This window comes from Mastigoproctus giganteus, chromosome 2 (genome assembly GCF_048544385.1).
Source record: "Mastigoproctus giganteus isolate SK-2022 chromosome 2, ASM4854438v1, whole genome shotgun sequence".
Lineage (NCBI taxonomy): Eukaryota > Metazoa > Arthropoda > Arachnida > Uropygi > Thelyphonidae > Mastigoproctus > Mastigoproctus giganteus.
This window is the reverse complement of record NC_143576.1, coordinates 184,178,548-184,192,473: the sequence shown is the minus strand read 5'-3', so window position 1 is coordinate 184,192,473 and position 13,926 is coordinate 184,178,548. Positions and strand designations below refer to the sequence as shown.

Below are 13,926 nucleotides of genomic sequence, written 5' to 3'. Positions count from 1 at the left end.
CGCTACCTGCTAAGTTCAATAAAACCCGCACAAAAGGACCAATCAGCTGCCACTCCAATATCTGTACCTCCTAATGCCCCACCAGTTAGAAAACCAGTTTCAGGAGAAAAGAATAAGAAATCTGACGTACATCCTAGTTATCAGGAAAAAATGGATGTTGAGGAGAAGGAGGTACATGAAGAAACAGTCTTGAAACTCTTTCCTGAGGAGGATATGGACACGGGGCAGCATCTATACTTCCCCAGGAAGGATAAATCTAAGACTGACAAAAATAAGCCCTCAGCACCTCGGAAGCCGTCTGAAGGAACCACCAAGCCAAAATAATAGCTAAATTCCTACAATGGAATTGTCGTGGATTCCGGCAAAATGCAGAAGACATCAAGGCACTCCTGCAAAAGCACAAACCATCTTGCTTTTGCATACAGGAGACTTACCTAAGGGCAAATGATGACCCTAGGATGCATAACGTTACTATCATTCGCAAGGATAGAATTGGGGATGGCCCCGGTCATGGAGGAGTCGCAATCCTTGTGGGCAACCATACCCCTTTTCAGCATCTGCAGCTTACTATCAGCATAGAGGCAGTAGCAACTCGAATAACAGTGGGGTTTTTACTAACCTTTGCTCTATATATTTGCCACCTGGTACTGACATCTGCCAGAAAGACCTTGATGATCTCGTAATGCAGTTGTCTCCCCCTTTCTTACTTCTTGGGGACTTTAATGGATATACTACCCTGTGGGGTAGTGCTAGCATTAATTGAAGGGGGTGAGTCATAGAGCGTATGCTCACTGACAATGACCTCTCCCTTGTTAATGTGGGAACAAACACGTTTTTCCACGTGCCTACCCATACGTTTTCTGCCATTGATCTTTCTATCAGCTCGCCTTCTCTTCTCCCTTCACTTACTTGGGAGGTAGAGGGGAACCCGTATGGAAGTGATCACTTCCCCATGATAACCACCTTAATTACTGGGAGGCCTTGTCTTCCTGTCGAGTTACCGCGGTGGAAGTTTGATCAGGCTGACTGGAGTGCCTTTCAACACCTGGCAAAGTTTGACAACTCTGCAGTCAGTCAGGAGCCTATCAATGATGCAGTTACGTACATAACAGAAAATATTGTCCATGCAGCTGCAACTACGATTCCAAAAACATCCACATGGTTTCCTCCCTTTCCAAAACCATGGTGGAATCCAGAATGCACAGCAGCCAAAAAGGCTCAAAACAAAGCTTGGGGGATATTTCGACGATATCCTACCACGGTCAACCTATTAGTCTTTAAACGTGCACGAGCCAAAGCACGCTACATCCGCCTTCAGAGTCAAAAGGAATCGTGGATCCGTTTCACATCATCCATTACCCAGACGACCAGCACTAAGGTGGTCTGGGAAAAAATCCGGAAAATGAAGGGAAAATGCACAGCACACCCCTCATCGGTCCTTGAATATAATGGATGTACTATTGCAGACCCTACTGCAATAGTCAATGCTCTTGGGGAAACATTTTCTAACATCTCTGCAACATCATCTTACTCCCCAGAGTTTCTGGTCTTAAAACACAACACTAAAAAACAGGCCCTTAAATTCACATCAAAGGGTTCCCACCCATATAATGGGCCATTTATTATCCATGAGCTGAAAACAGCACTTGCCCATACAAAGGCTACCGCTGTTGGACCAGACAACATCCATTATGAAATGATCAAACATCTTTCACCAGAATCCATGGACCGTCTGCTCTTCTTGTACAACAGAATCTTTCTTGAAAAGCATTTTCCGGATACCTGGTGCAAGGCAACTATTCTTGCTTTTCCAAGCCAGGAAAGGATCCTAAATGTCCAAAAAACTATCGTCCCATTGCTCTGACCAGCTGTCTGTGCAAAATATTGGAGAGAACGATCAATGCTCGTCTCTTTGGTATTTAGAATCAAATGACCTTCTCTCCCGCTTTCAGTGCGGCTTCCAAAGAAACAGGTCTACACTGGACCACTTAATTAGACTGGAAACATCTATTCGAGATGCTTTCCTAAAAAGAGAACACTTGGTGATTTGGTATTTTAAAAGACCTTTACAACCTCGGTCTACGAAGTCACCTTCCCATTTTTATTAAAAATTTTTTATCCTGCCATTATTTCCAAGTTCATGTAAGATCCGCCCTTTCCCGGTCTTTTTGTCTTAATGGTTCAGTGCACTCACTTGCCGCCTCCTTTAAGATTATAGGGTATGTGCCATCAACCACAGGAGCCTTACTCGCCTGTGGGCACGAAAGTTTTCACATTAAATGACCATGTGAAATTTCAACATCATTAATTACATTTTTTTTCAACTTCACTCCCATAATTTCTCATTGACATGAAGGGCTTTTCTTCTGTAAATATCGATGCAAAGTAACTGTCAAGTTCATCTGCAACATCGGTTGGGGTATCTAATACTATCCCACGCAATTACATATGCATCTGATCTGATTTGTCCTTCTCTTCTTTGCATTTATATATGTGAAGAATTCCTTAACTGCACTTTTTGCTCTCTTCTTTATTCCTTATCCCCACTCTTTGCTCTCTCCCAGATTCAGTGGGCGCCTCCGTAGCCCGGTGGGAAGGAGCAGCAGTGCGTAACACACGCTTCTTGATTAGACCGGGGTTCGAACCCGTCACCACCAAATACGGAGGATGCGGAAAGGTCAAGGAATGACCATCGCATTTCCCGGAGCAATATGGCCTTAGTTGCTAATGCTCCTAAAAACCAAATAACAACAACCCAGATTCAGTAAAGATAATACAGTGAAAATTATACTTCGCTGAATAAAACGTCTTTCTCCTTCAGAAAATGATGAACGTAATTCAACCATGGAAGACCAACATGGAACAGAACACCAGTGTTCCGCATATTCTTTCCAAAATAAGAAATTGCCTGACTCCAATGAGATTTTAAAAGATGAACTTGAGTCAGAAATTTATTAAATACTTTTAACTATTTTTGTTAAAACAGTTCAATGCCTCGAAAATATGGACTGAGATCGTCTACGATTATCTCAGTACAGTAGTACCAGAATAAAATCTGAAAGGGCGTTTTCTGCTGCTAATCAAATACTGTATGTACCAAAATTAGATCCATTTTAAACAATCATACTATTGATTGCTTATGTTTCTTAAGAGCTCACTTTATTTGGACAGGTAGTGTGGATGCTTAAACATAACTAAACTTTACAGTAACAATATGTATTTTTTTGTTTTAGAATAACTGTATTTTAGCGATTTTTTTTTTTTTTGGAATATTTATTATTACAATAAATGTTTATTTAAAACTTGAATTCAAGTAATTACAGTACTCTTTTTTTTTTTTTTTTTTTTTGGAATACCGGTATCCCGGTTTCATAAATTAAAAATACTGAAATACCAGTATTAAGATTTTGACTGGTATTGTACATCTGCTAGTATGGTGATACAATTAAGAATTTTAAAAATAATAATAATAACTCTAGAGTTTAGGAATACAAAATTATATATATACACACACGCACACACACAGAACATAGATGAAATAAAAAGAAAGGGAAAAAATTTTAAATATGTTTAAAGGTGTTTGGATTTTGGGACTGTTTTTAACCTCATATGGTAGTTTTGTAGTTAGTATTTTTATATAACTACTATGTTTGTGAATGTAATAATTTAACAATCCAGAAATTTCAATCAGAAATCTCTATTTGAAGCTGTGATAACTAAAATTTGGATATAGCACTGGTCATTGGGTTGACAAAATTAAGAATATTAATAATAATCATAATGGCCAGACCTTAGAATATTAAATTTTTTATTTATGGCGAATGTAAGCAAAATAAAAATAATCTAAATATTTTAAACAGTTACATTGGTATTTGAAGTTTTGGTAATTTTTGACCCCATGCAATCTTAAGTGTTATGAACCGTGATGTGATCACTGAAGGGTTAAATTTGTTCATTACTATTAACATTTAGTTAACACCTACATAATGTCATGGAATAGTTAAGTAAGATAAAAAGAACGTATGTCAACTCTAAAGAACTTTGTTAACAAAAAAATTGCATCATTAGCACTAAATTATTTATCTTCAATAAATATCACTTTACAGTAATAATAAATAAAGGAATATACAAACTAATTATAACCAGCCATATAATGATTGGAAAATTTAGTGTGTAAATCTGTCCCAGATTGACCCTCCAGCAGCCAAGGTGTGCAACAACAGCTTCTGTGCTATCAGGCATGTACAATTGCATACATTTTCATGAGTTGTCATCAGTTGGATAAAAATCAAAGAATTGGTGGTAAGCCTGACTGTGGACTTTAAAAGAAAATGGTCCTGTGCCAGGTATATAATCAATTTTTTGCACGCATTTAAACCAGTGATATAGTACTGTTGTAATTTCTAATGTTTTCTTTGAAATTTTTTATGATGTGTAGAACTTGGATTTAAAATTAGTTCACAAAGAAAATTTAGAAATGCTCATCTGAATTTCAATTGCCTTGGCAGCTTCAACTGTTGAATTTTTTTATTTCTCCACCTTTCTTTGAGAAAATTACTCAGTTGTAAAACTTGCAATAATAATAGTTGAAATTGGACCACAATCATGTTAATTATTTGGTTATTTATGATTTTGGGCTACTTGTTTCAGTCAGTTTCTGTTTACTTAATTTTACTTTATTAGCATTGCTGGCTGCATTTGCATCTACAATGGATTGTTTAGAAGTATCAGTCTGGAGTTATCGTAATATTGTTAGTTTTTTTGTCTGACTTTAGGTTTCTTCGATGTTTCATTTGCTCTTGCAATAGCAGTGATCATACCTATTTTTGTGTCTATGCAGTTGTCTATGCAGTTGTCTAGGCTTTGACATTACAAGCAGTGCTGTTTTCACTCTTTGGCTAGTCACCTTTTTCTTTTCTAGGGGAAAGGAAGAGATCCTTTCTTCCATCTTAAATATTTATTAAACCATTTTCAAATAACGAATACTCACCTCATTCTTTGAAATAAATTTTGTTGATAAGAAAAAAAATTTCTAAAAAAAACCCATATAAATATGCTGAAGAATACCTCTGAGTAGTCAAAACCTAATATATTATATATAGTTGATAATGATTTGAAATAATTATAAAACCATATTATTTACATTATATCCACAATAAAATGTATATTGGAGCTGCAGAATATAAGATACTCTGTGATTGCAGCCATTGCATGACTAATTCTGCATGCCATAATCAAGTACTTTGCATACCTCCAGATGCATTAACCTGTTTCCTTACATTTTGTGAGAAATTTAAACTGCAAAATTTACTAATGCTATTTGGACCAAACAACAAGCATTAATAAATTTGGCAGTTTCCAAGTTTCTGAATGAATAAGTAGTACTTGCTTTCAAGACTTAATTTTCATTGCTCATGATTAGTGCCCACATGAATAGAGATTTAGTACACTCACAGAATCATCAGCCATAATGACACTGATTTTCAGGGCATAACACTTAAAAATAATTCAAAATAATCACTACTAATATTTCAGTAGTCACTTTTCCAGCTTTATACTAAAGGTACCAATGAGATGACTGATGGTAGTAGACAAAAAGATTTCATTGAAGGAAAATGGAGGTGACAAAGATAAATGATAAAAAACCAAAATGTCATCACAATTAAATTGCTTTATTGATAATTGCTCAGGCATTCAGAGTATCAGCTTCAGCAGCAAATAAGATAATTGAGTGACTTATAAGATAGAAGTATTGGTGTGGTGTGTGATTATATAAATGGATCAATAACAGTCATTAATGCTTTGTCAGTAATGTATGCCCAACTGTATTCCTCATGCATTGAAAGTGGTGAAACTAATGTACTGCCGGGTCTGCCACAACAGGAAAAGATGATTGGTTTGGAGTGGCTGTTAAACAACACAAAGAGCTTCTTTGTGATCCTTGTGGGGGGGCAGAATTTGTAGTTTTGTTGTGTACTAGCTCTACACATTAATACACTTGGAAGAAGCAGCATATTCAAAATACAGAAGTTCACAGAACATTAACAAAAAAATTTATGAATATACACCTTTTCATAAACCATACATCAAGGTTAATAAGCACTGTTTGAATAAATAATATCTACATGTATGTGCCAAGAAGAAGCTGGAAACTGAAACCGACAGAAATCTGAGCAAAAAAGTAAGATCAATCCTACAAACAATATGCGTCTCTTTGCAAAAGAAGTTAAACCCCACTACCCTGAATAACAATATTCCCAAAGCTTGTAACAAAAATGCACATGAATGAAGATCAAAATTGACAGCGGGGGGGGTACATACAAAGTAAGAAGTTTAATTTGTATACAGCAAAACTTGTGTTTTGCTGTGTACAAATCAAATAGAATTTCGGTATTCTATTTCATAAGGTTGAACAACACATAGCTGTAATCATTTGTCTGACCAGTTTCATTAACTTTCATATTATAAATATGTCAAAAGTTTTAATTTAAAGAATTTGTATCTACATTTTGTGTATTTAAAATTCATCTAAATATCAAAAACGTACTGAAAATAAATGTTTTTTAGGCCTGCGACAGCAAAACCTGTTGAAAATGTAATTCTTGATACAAAAAGCCATTCAGATGAAGAAGATGAGGCATTTGTTGTAGAAGAGGAAGTACAAGTTCTGAAGCCAGAACCCAGTCTTGTAAGTCTCTATATAATTTGTGGTGCATTAGCCATTAATAAAAAGTAACCCATGTATTTTTAATTTTTTTTCTCATATCTGTTTTGTCTAATTATGTATGCAGCCATTATGTAGCCCGCTAGCATTTGCATGAAATCATATACAGGTAGTTCCGCTTAATGCTGGTAATTTATTCTGGAAGAACAGAGTGCTAAGTGATGCTTAGCATTCATTCACCTATGTATTTTTGAGTTGCCATCTATGCCATGGGCTATTTCCTAATCAATAATAAATGGTAGTGAAAATACACACAAATGTTGGTCAAAATATCTAATATTCAAAAATTTTTATACATATAAAATACTCTACATTACATATGTTTATAATAATGTGATAAATAACTACATTGTATATCAAAATTAAACTTAAAATATCAATTAAAATAATGCATTCATTAATATGATGGCCTTGGGCTGTCGAGTTTTTGTATCTTTTGACTGAAAAATATGTACATTTTTCGGTTGCACTTTGGCCATCTTCTTCTCATTGTACAATATTGTGTAGGGATTCATTTCTTTCTTTAAACTTATTACCTCCGAACTTCTTTCCATGTCAGGTCATTCTCCTGGAAATAATCACAATTTTTCAGTGTGTGAAAGCTCACTAAGTCCTTTTGCAGTCAGTGACTTTATTGGTTCTTCATCTCTAGAGTCTTGATCATCTTCTCCCTCAATTGTGTGCTCTTGTTCTTTTGTCATTTCCATAAGGTCTTCACTAGAGCGACCATTCCTGTTGTCACTCATTTCTTGTACATTGTCATCGTCAATTTTGTCCAATCCTGCTTCTTTTCTGGGCTCAGTAATTGGCACTTTAACATTCTCAACTGAATCATCAAGTTCTTGGGACTCTTTTATGCAATTCTTCCAAACTTTCCTCCACACTCCAATCATGGTTTTCTGAGTCACTTCATCCCAGGCACTGGAGGCTTTTTAGATGGCACTGTTAATGCTGTAGGATTTCTAAAACTGCTTTAGTCTTGGTCCATTTTCATCAGTGTTGATAGGTGTAACAGCTTGGGAAAAGGTGTTCCTTGTGTTATAGGCTTTAAATGTGGCATGACACCTTGGTCCATTAGTTGAATCAGAGATGTAGTTTTTGGAAACATGTAAATAAATTTTATATGATTATTTGAGTCTTCTAAGCTCTCTTTGCTTGGATGTGCTGGGCCTATTGTCCATGATTAGAATTGCTTTGTAGTCAAGATTATTTTTTGCACAATATCTTTCCACTGAGAGACAGAAGAATTCAACATACCAATCAATGAAAAGAGGCCTAGTTACCCAAACTTTTTTATTAGCCTTCCAGATTTCAGGTAAATGTGTCGCTGGTAGCATCAGCTGTATGCTAGCTAAATTAGTGCACTAATAAAGTTAATAAAGAAGGTTTTATGGAGTGTTGCTCAAAAAGAAGTTACATTTTAGATAAAATAAGTGTTGGTGAGTGATAGGTTAAGATTTGGGACCTAAGGGTGGTTTCGTACTGTGAACTTTTTTCAAAATTGCTACCATATATATACAGCACTATTATTCTTGAATATAGAAAAACAATAAATTTCAAGGTCAATAAATTTTTAAGGAACTTAAGTCACTGGGACTTCTTAACAGAATTGTTGTGCTACTTGATAGCTTTGCTGTAGAAGTTTTCAGGGTACCAAATTGTATTTAAAAATACTCACTTGTTGCTGAGTTATTAATTTTTGTAAATTTCAAGGTCACAGTAATTCTACCGAGTCAGCCATTTGGATTTATCCACGAGATAAAAGAACTACAGCAGTGCCACCTGCTTGTTCAGTGGTGACTAGCAAATAGTCATAAATTGCATAAAATTGTTAATTTACATTTTTACAATAGATAACAGTTGAAGGGTTATTTGAATTTGGGAAGAAGGTAATAGGGAATATCAAGACATACAAGTTAAAGTTGTTGATTTGGATATACTGTATATGGATAGAACTGCGACATCACGAGGAAGCTTCACCATTGAATAAGAGCTACCACATTTATATGGCTGCGACAGGTTTCCATGCTATCCCTGCCCCGCCCCCGCCCGAAGGCTACAGGCGAGGCGGGGATAGCATGGATATACAGACTGATCTGTAACGAGAGCCAGGTGGATCTCAGACTTTCAGACTAATCTTTTATTGACTATTCATTATCAGTATATCTGCAATTACTCAGGCAAAAACTGAAGCATTAACTTATTATATTGAATTTAATGCTGAAAAAAAAAAATGGAATGGGAATTTTTTCCAGTGAGTCGGCAGATGTGTCAGACACCTTTGAACTAGAAAGATGAGCAAACTTTTCCATGCACCATGTTCTAGCAGTTGTTGGCTTGTTTGATGCTTATTTTTTGGATACTTCCATTCAAAATTCCTTGGTAATGTTGTATTTTCTGAACAGCAATTGAAATCTTTGTCAGTGTCCAGAATATTCCATGGTAGGGCAGGACTAAATTCCAAGTTATGTTAAAAATTGTCAGATTTATTATTTTCAATTAGTATTCTTTTATTATATCACAGATGAAAATGCAATAAAATTTTCCAATAAGATTTATTTTACCTTTATGGGAATCTTTTGTATGCTTCTAATCTTGTTGAATATTTCTGTTTGTTCCCTATGTTTTAAGATATTGGACAAAATGCTTCTTCATACATTGGCAAAGCATGTTTTTTCAGTTAGATTGCCTTCCATTCAGAAACATGCTGTGTCATCTTGTTCCTTCTGTGCCCGGTGCATAGCAGAATATAAATATTCTCTGGGACGTTTCTTGTACACAAGGTTTGATCAAAAAGTTTGATGATCATTGCAAAAAATGTTTCAGTTTATGAGCGATAAATATTTATATTGTTAATTTGATTCAATATAACCTTCTAACATAAACATTTGTCCCATGATGCCTGTCACTGATCAGAAAATTTTTGGAAGTCTTATGAATTATTTTAGGTGGTCCATTTTATTTAATTGGATTTCTTGAAATACTCAGCCATTTTCCTTTCATATCTTGTTTTAATTTTTGGAATAGTCACAAGTTATATGGTGCCAAATCAAGAAAATAAGGTGGGTTTGGTACAACAAATGTTTTTTGTCAATTAAAATTCCAGGTTGATATGTGACTTGGTGCATTGTTATGGCGAAGGAGCTGACCATTTTGCAATTTTTGGAGGTACTGACAGCAGATTGTATCTCTTAACCATTTTAAAATTTATTGGTTGTAAGCTGCATTAACAGTGATAACTTATGGAGTAAATTCTGGTAGCACCATCCCTTCAAAAGTGTAATCAACATGACTTTCACATGTGCTTTATGACTGCCAGGCCTTTTTTGACTGTAATGATGACATTTTCAGTTGGGAGCTTTGAACCTTAGTCCCTTGGTCATATCATTTGACCTAAAACTCATTACCTGTTGTAAGTTTTGTTAAAAATGCAGGATCGAACACAAGTTGCTTAGACAGCTCAGATGAAATGAGGATGAAATGTCTTTGATCTTGAGTGAGAATGCATTACACATTTGGTGCTCACTCATGTCATACCCAAATCCTCAGTTAAAATGGCCTAAGCCAAACCAAATGTGATGTGTTCTCAGCAGTTTCTTGAATGGTCCGTCATCAGTCTGATTGAATGATGGTGTGTACTTCATTGATGTTTTTATCATTTTGGGATGTTAATGGGCAACTGATTTTTTCTTCAAGCGAAAAATTTTTCTCCAAAAACCACATGAAAACTATATAATTTTTTTTTTTTTAATTGTAGCATTGTTTTTATAAACTAACAAGTAGCACAGAATTTAATATTTGTATATTTCAAGTTTCTATAAACTAACAAGTAGCACAGGATTTAATATTTGTATATTTCATGTGCTTCTGTGGTTGACTTTCCAATTTACAACAGGATTTAATATTTGTGTATTTCAAATTTCATCATTTTGAGTACTTTATCTCATTTTGACAAATAAAAAACTTCTTCACTCAAGGCAACTTTTCACAAGGTTGACACATAAGTTAAAACTTGTGTGGGCATGCTTAAAAGATATTGTAACCCCCACTTACAATCTTTTAGCTCACTCTCTCTCTCTCTCTGTGTTCAAGAATTATAAGATCATTCACTGAGCTTCTTTGATCAAACCTCGTATGTACTGCTCAGATTGGCTTGCTTCAAGGTGCTGCATTTTCTACAATACACCTATACCATTCATTATGTATGTAAAGTTGTTTGGCACCTTTATTCTCTGGGATTAACATAAACACAAACTATTGGGGAAAACTAATAGAGTAGACCTCAGAAAGTTTACATTTGGCCAGTGTGTTAATCAGTGAAATAAATGGTATCCCTTTGTGATCGAGATTGGCAGAATGGTAAAATTTAAGAGGCAGCTGGACGATACCTTCTGGAAGTGAGAAGAGTATGATGATAAGGTGGCTACAGGTTGTACAAACTGGTTTTTTTTTTTTTTTTTTTAAATACTGATTCATGTGGTTGTGAGTAACCAAGGAGCTATGTTATTGAGTAGCTTGGATACTGTCTTAAACAAGTGTTGAACATCGATGAAATGGGATTAGTCTGAAAGATGCTCACTGTTACTTTCATCGTGAAGAAGAGCTTTCTAGGTCATAAGTTATCTGAGATATTACATTCTTATGGGATGCAATGCTGCTTAGGATTTACATTTAAAACCAACACCAAGAGCCAAGAGCTTTGAAAAACTAGCTTCCTTGTGATTTTTTTTTTTTTTTTTCTGATTCTTAGCTGGATCTTGTTCTAAGAATGTACCTGCTGTCATTTCTGTCCCTTGTAAAGATTTCAGCAAGAATGATTTTTGTGCAAAAGACATTGCAGATTGTCAACCGGACTCCATATTACCCAAACAACCTTGATGAGATGAATATAGTGATAAGATGGTGAAAATGGAATGAAGTCATCTTTCCCAAAATTTGAAATCAATCATATGGCAAATGGACCACGATATGATTGCTATGGAAACTGATGTAGAAAAGCCCGTTTTAACAGAATATTGATAATACTTTGATGTCAAGAATGCAGTATACAGCAGTGTGAATTATTTGATAAAGAGATAGAGAAGAGGAAAGTGGGAACTTCAACTGATGGATTTCTTCAAGCATTGGGTAACAGTGCAAGAGCTTTTAGATGAGTCCGAACTGGACTCAGGTTGCACATTTGTCTGTGCCTTATGGTGGAAAAAAAATGCTTACTCATATGCTGTGAGAAGAAGAGAAGGGGAGAGAGATTTCTTCTTTTATAATAATAATAATAATAATAAATATACAGCCATTGTTAATTCACTGCAGGATAGAGGCCTCCTCAGCAAGTCATGTTGAGGAAATGGACCATAATCTGCCATGCTGATCCAGTGTGGGTTGGCAGATTGACCGTATTTAGCAGTCAGAGGCTATAACTCTGGTCTACTTAAAGAGCATATGCTATTGCACTCCCACTCCTGACCACAAAGTCTTCTTTTATTTAAACTTTATTTATAACATGATTCCAGCTTACTAGAACTGGAATCTGTTATCCTGGCTCACTAGAAGTAGTATTTTACACTTTTTTGTTAAATGTATGCCTCATTTAGTTTTGGATTTCTTTTGCATCTTATTTCTTTTTAAGCAATCTGTTTAAAATTCATAGCAGCCAGCTCTCTGGATTTACAATGGAAAATCTATTTCTTTTACTCTTTTGATCTCTTCTCCCTGTTCTTATATAGTTGGTTACAAAAAAGTTTCCCCAACTCTTAGCAAAAAAATAAAAAAAAACTGTTATTAAAAATTCTGCAAATTTCAGCTTATTATCATTAAAGAATTAGCTGTCAGGTGAGCTAATCAACTATAAATGTGCGATAACGTTGTTCTAAATAATATGTGACTATGTCATTTAACTTGTGTGGTTCAAAGGTCATTAACAATATCTTTCAGGAAAAAACAGCTATGATATGATATAATTTCAGAAGACATACTGCAATAATTAAAGACAAACACCAGCCAAGGAATAAAAATATTTTTTACTATAAAAATAATGTGATACACTATCGGAAATATTACAATAAATTACGATAAAACGTTAAAAATATAGTTAAAAATATACCGAAGCAATAAAATTATCTAAAATAAACTGGATTAAAAGCGATAAAAACTGAAGCTTTCGGAGACTGCTGTCTCCTTCTTCAACAGTACTGTACTTCAACACTCTGTTGTACCCTCTTCAACAGTACAGTACTGTTGAAGAGGGAGACAGCAGTCTCCGAAAGCTTCAGGTTTTATCGCTTTTAATCCAGTTTATTTTAGATAATTTTATTGCTTCGGTATATTTTTAACTATATTTTTAATGTTTTATCGTAATTTATTGTAATATTTCCGATAGTGTATCACATTATTTTTATAGTAAAAAATGTTTTTATTCCTTGGCTGGTGTTTTGTCTTTAATTATTGCAGTATGGAATTTCCCAGCCCCATAGGCCTGTTTGAAGATTCAGAAGACATGTATGCAAGATTTTCAATGTATTGTAAAATACAAAAAAGTAACACATTTGCCTAAGTACTCCATGTAGATGTGATTTTTCAATTTCAAGAGGATGGGAAATGCAGTATAATCAGACATTTGCAAACAAATAAACATAAGGAGAGCATACAGTGCATAGACAGAAATGCAAAAATGGATGTAGCATTTTGAAGCGACAATGATGCCAGACAATACTAAATCTTTATTTGCATCTTTTTTCATGGAATGTAGTCTTCCTCTGAGTTGTACAGATCATGCAGGCATTGTTTAGAAATGTTTCCTGATAGTGAAATAGCACAAAAATAGTTGAGGAAGAACAAAAAACAGGCAAACAAAAGCAACAGGCATTATTAGTGAACTTGCAAGGATATGTCTGCCAGGGGCAAAGGTTGATGACGTTGTAGAGTGAATATCATCTTTTAAGGGCATAAAAGGTGATATAGTTGTACACGTTGGCACTAATGATATTAAGAATAGGAGACCGGCAGAATTACTTAACAAGTACAGGTCACTGTTGAACAAAAGCCGAGAATTAGGGTTGAAATTGAAAGTGTCTGCAATTCTGCCCAGACACGATAGGAGGGAGTATATGATGAGAGCCTTGTCGATCAATTCGGCCCTGGAAAGATTGTGCAAGGCTCAAGGGGTAGAATTTTTTTCAGCCTGGACTGTACTTGTTAACAGGAGA

General features: G+C 35.1%; 1 protein-coding gene across 2 annotated transcripts in view; it reads left to right on the top strand.

Annotated features, from left to right (window-relative positions):
• The window catches only part of IFT54 (intraflagellar transport 54), a 175,633-nt gene that overhangs the window by 114,575 nt on the left and 47,132 nt on the right, over positions 1 to 13,926 (top strand). For both annotated transcript variants that reach the window (XM_090368840.1, XM_090368839.1), the window contains exon 11: positions 6,568 to 6,688. In XM_090368840.1, coding sequence (XP_090224966.1) covers positions 6,568 to 6,688 — 121 coding nt within the window. The remainder of the gene's footprint in view (positions 1 to 6,567; positions 6,689 to 13,926) is intronic.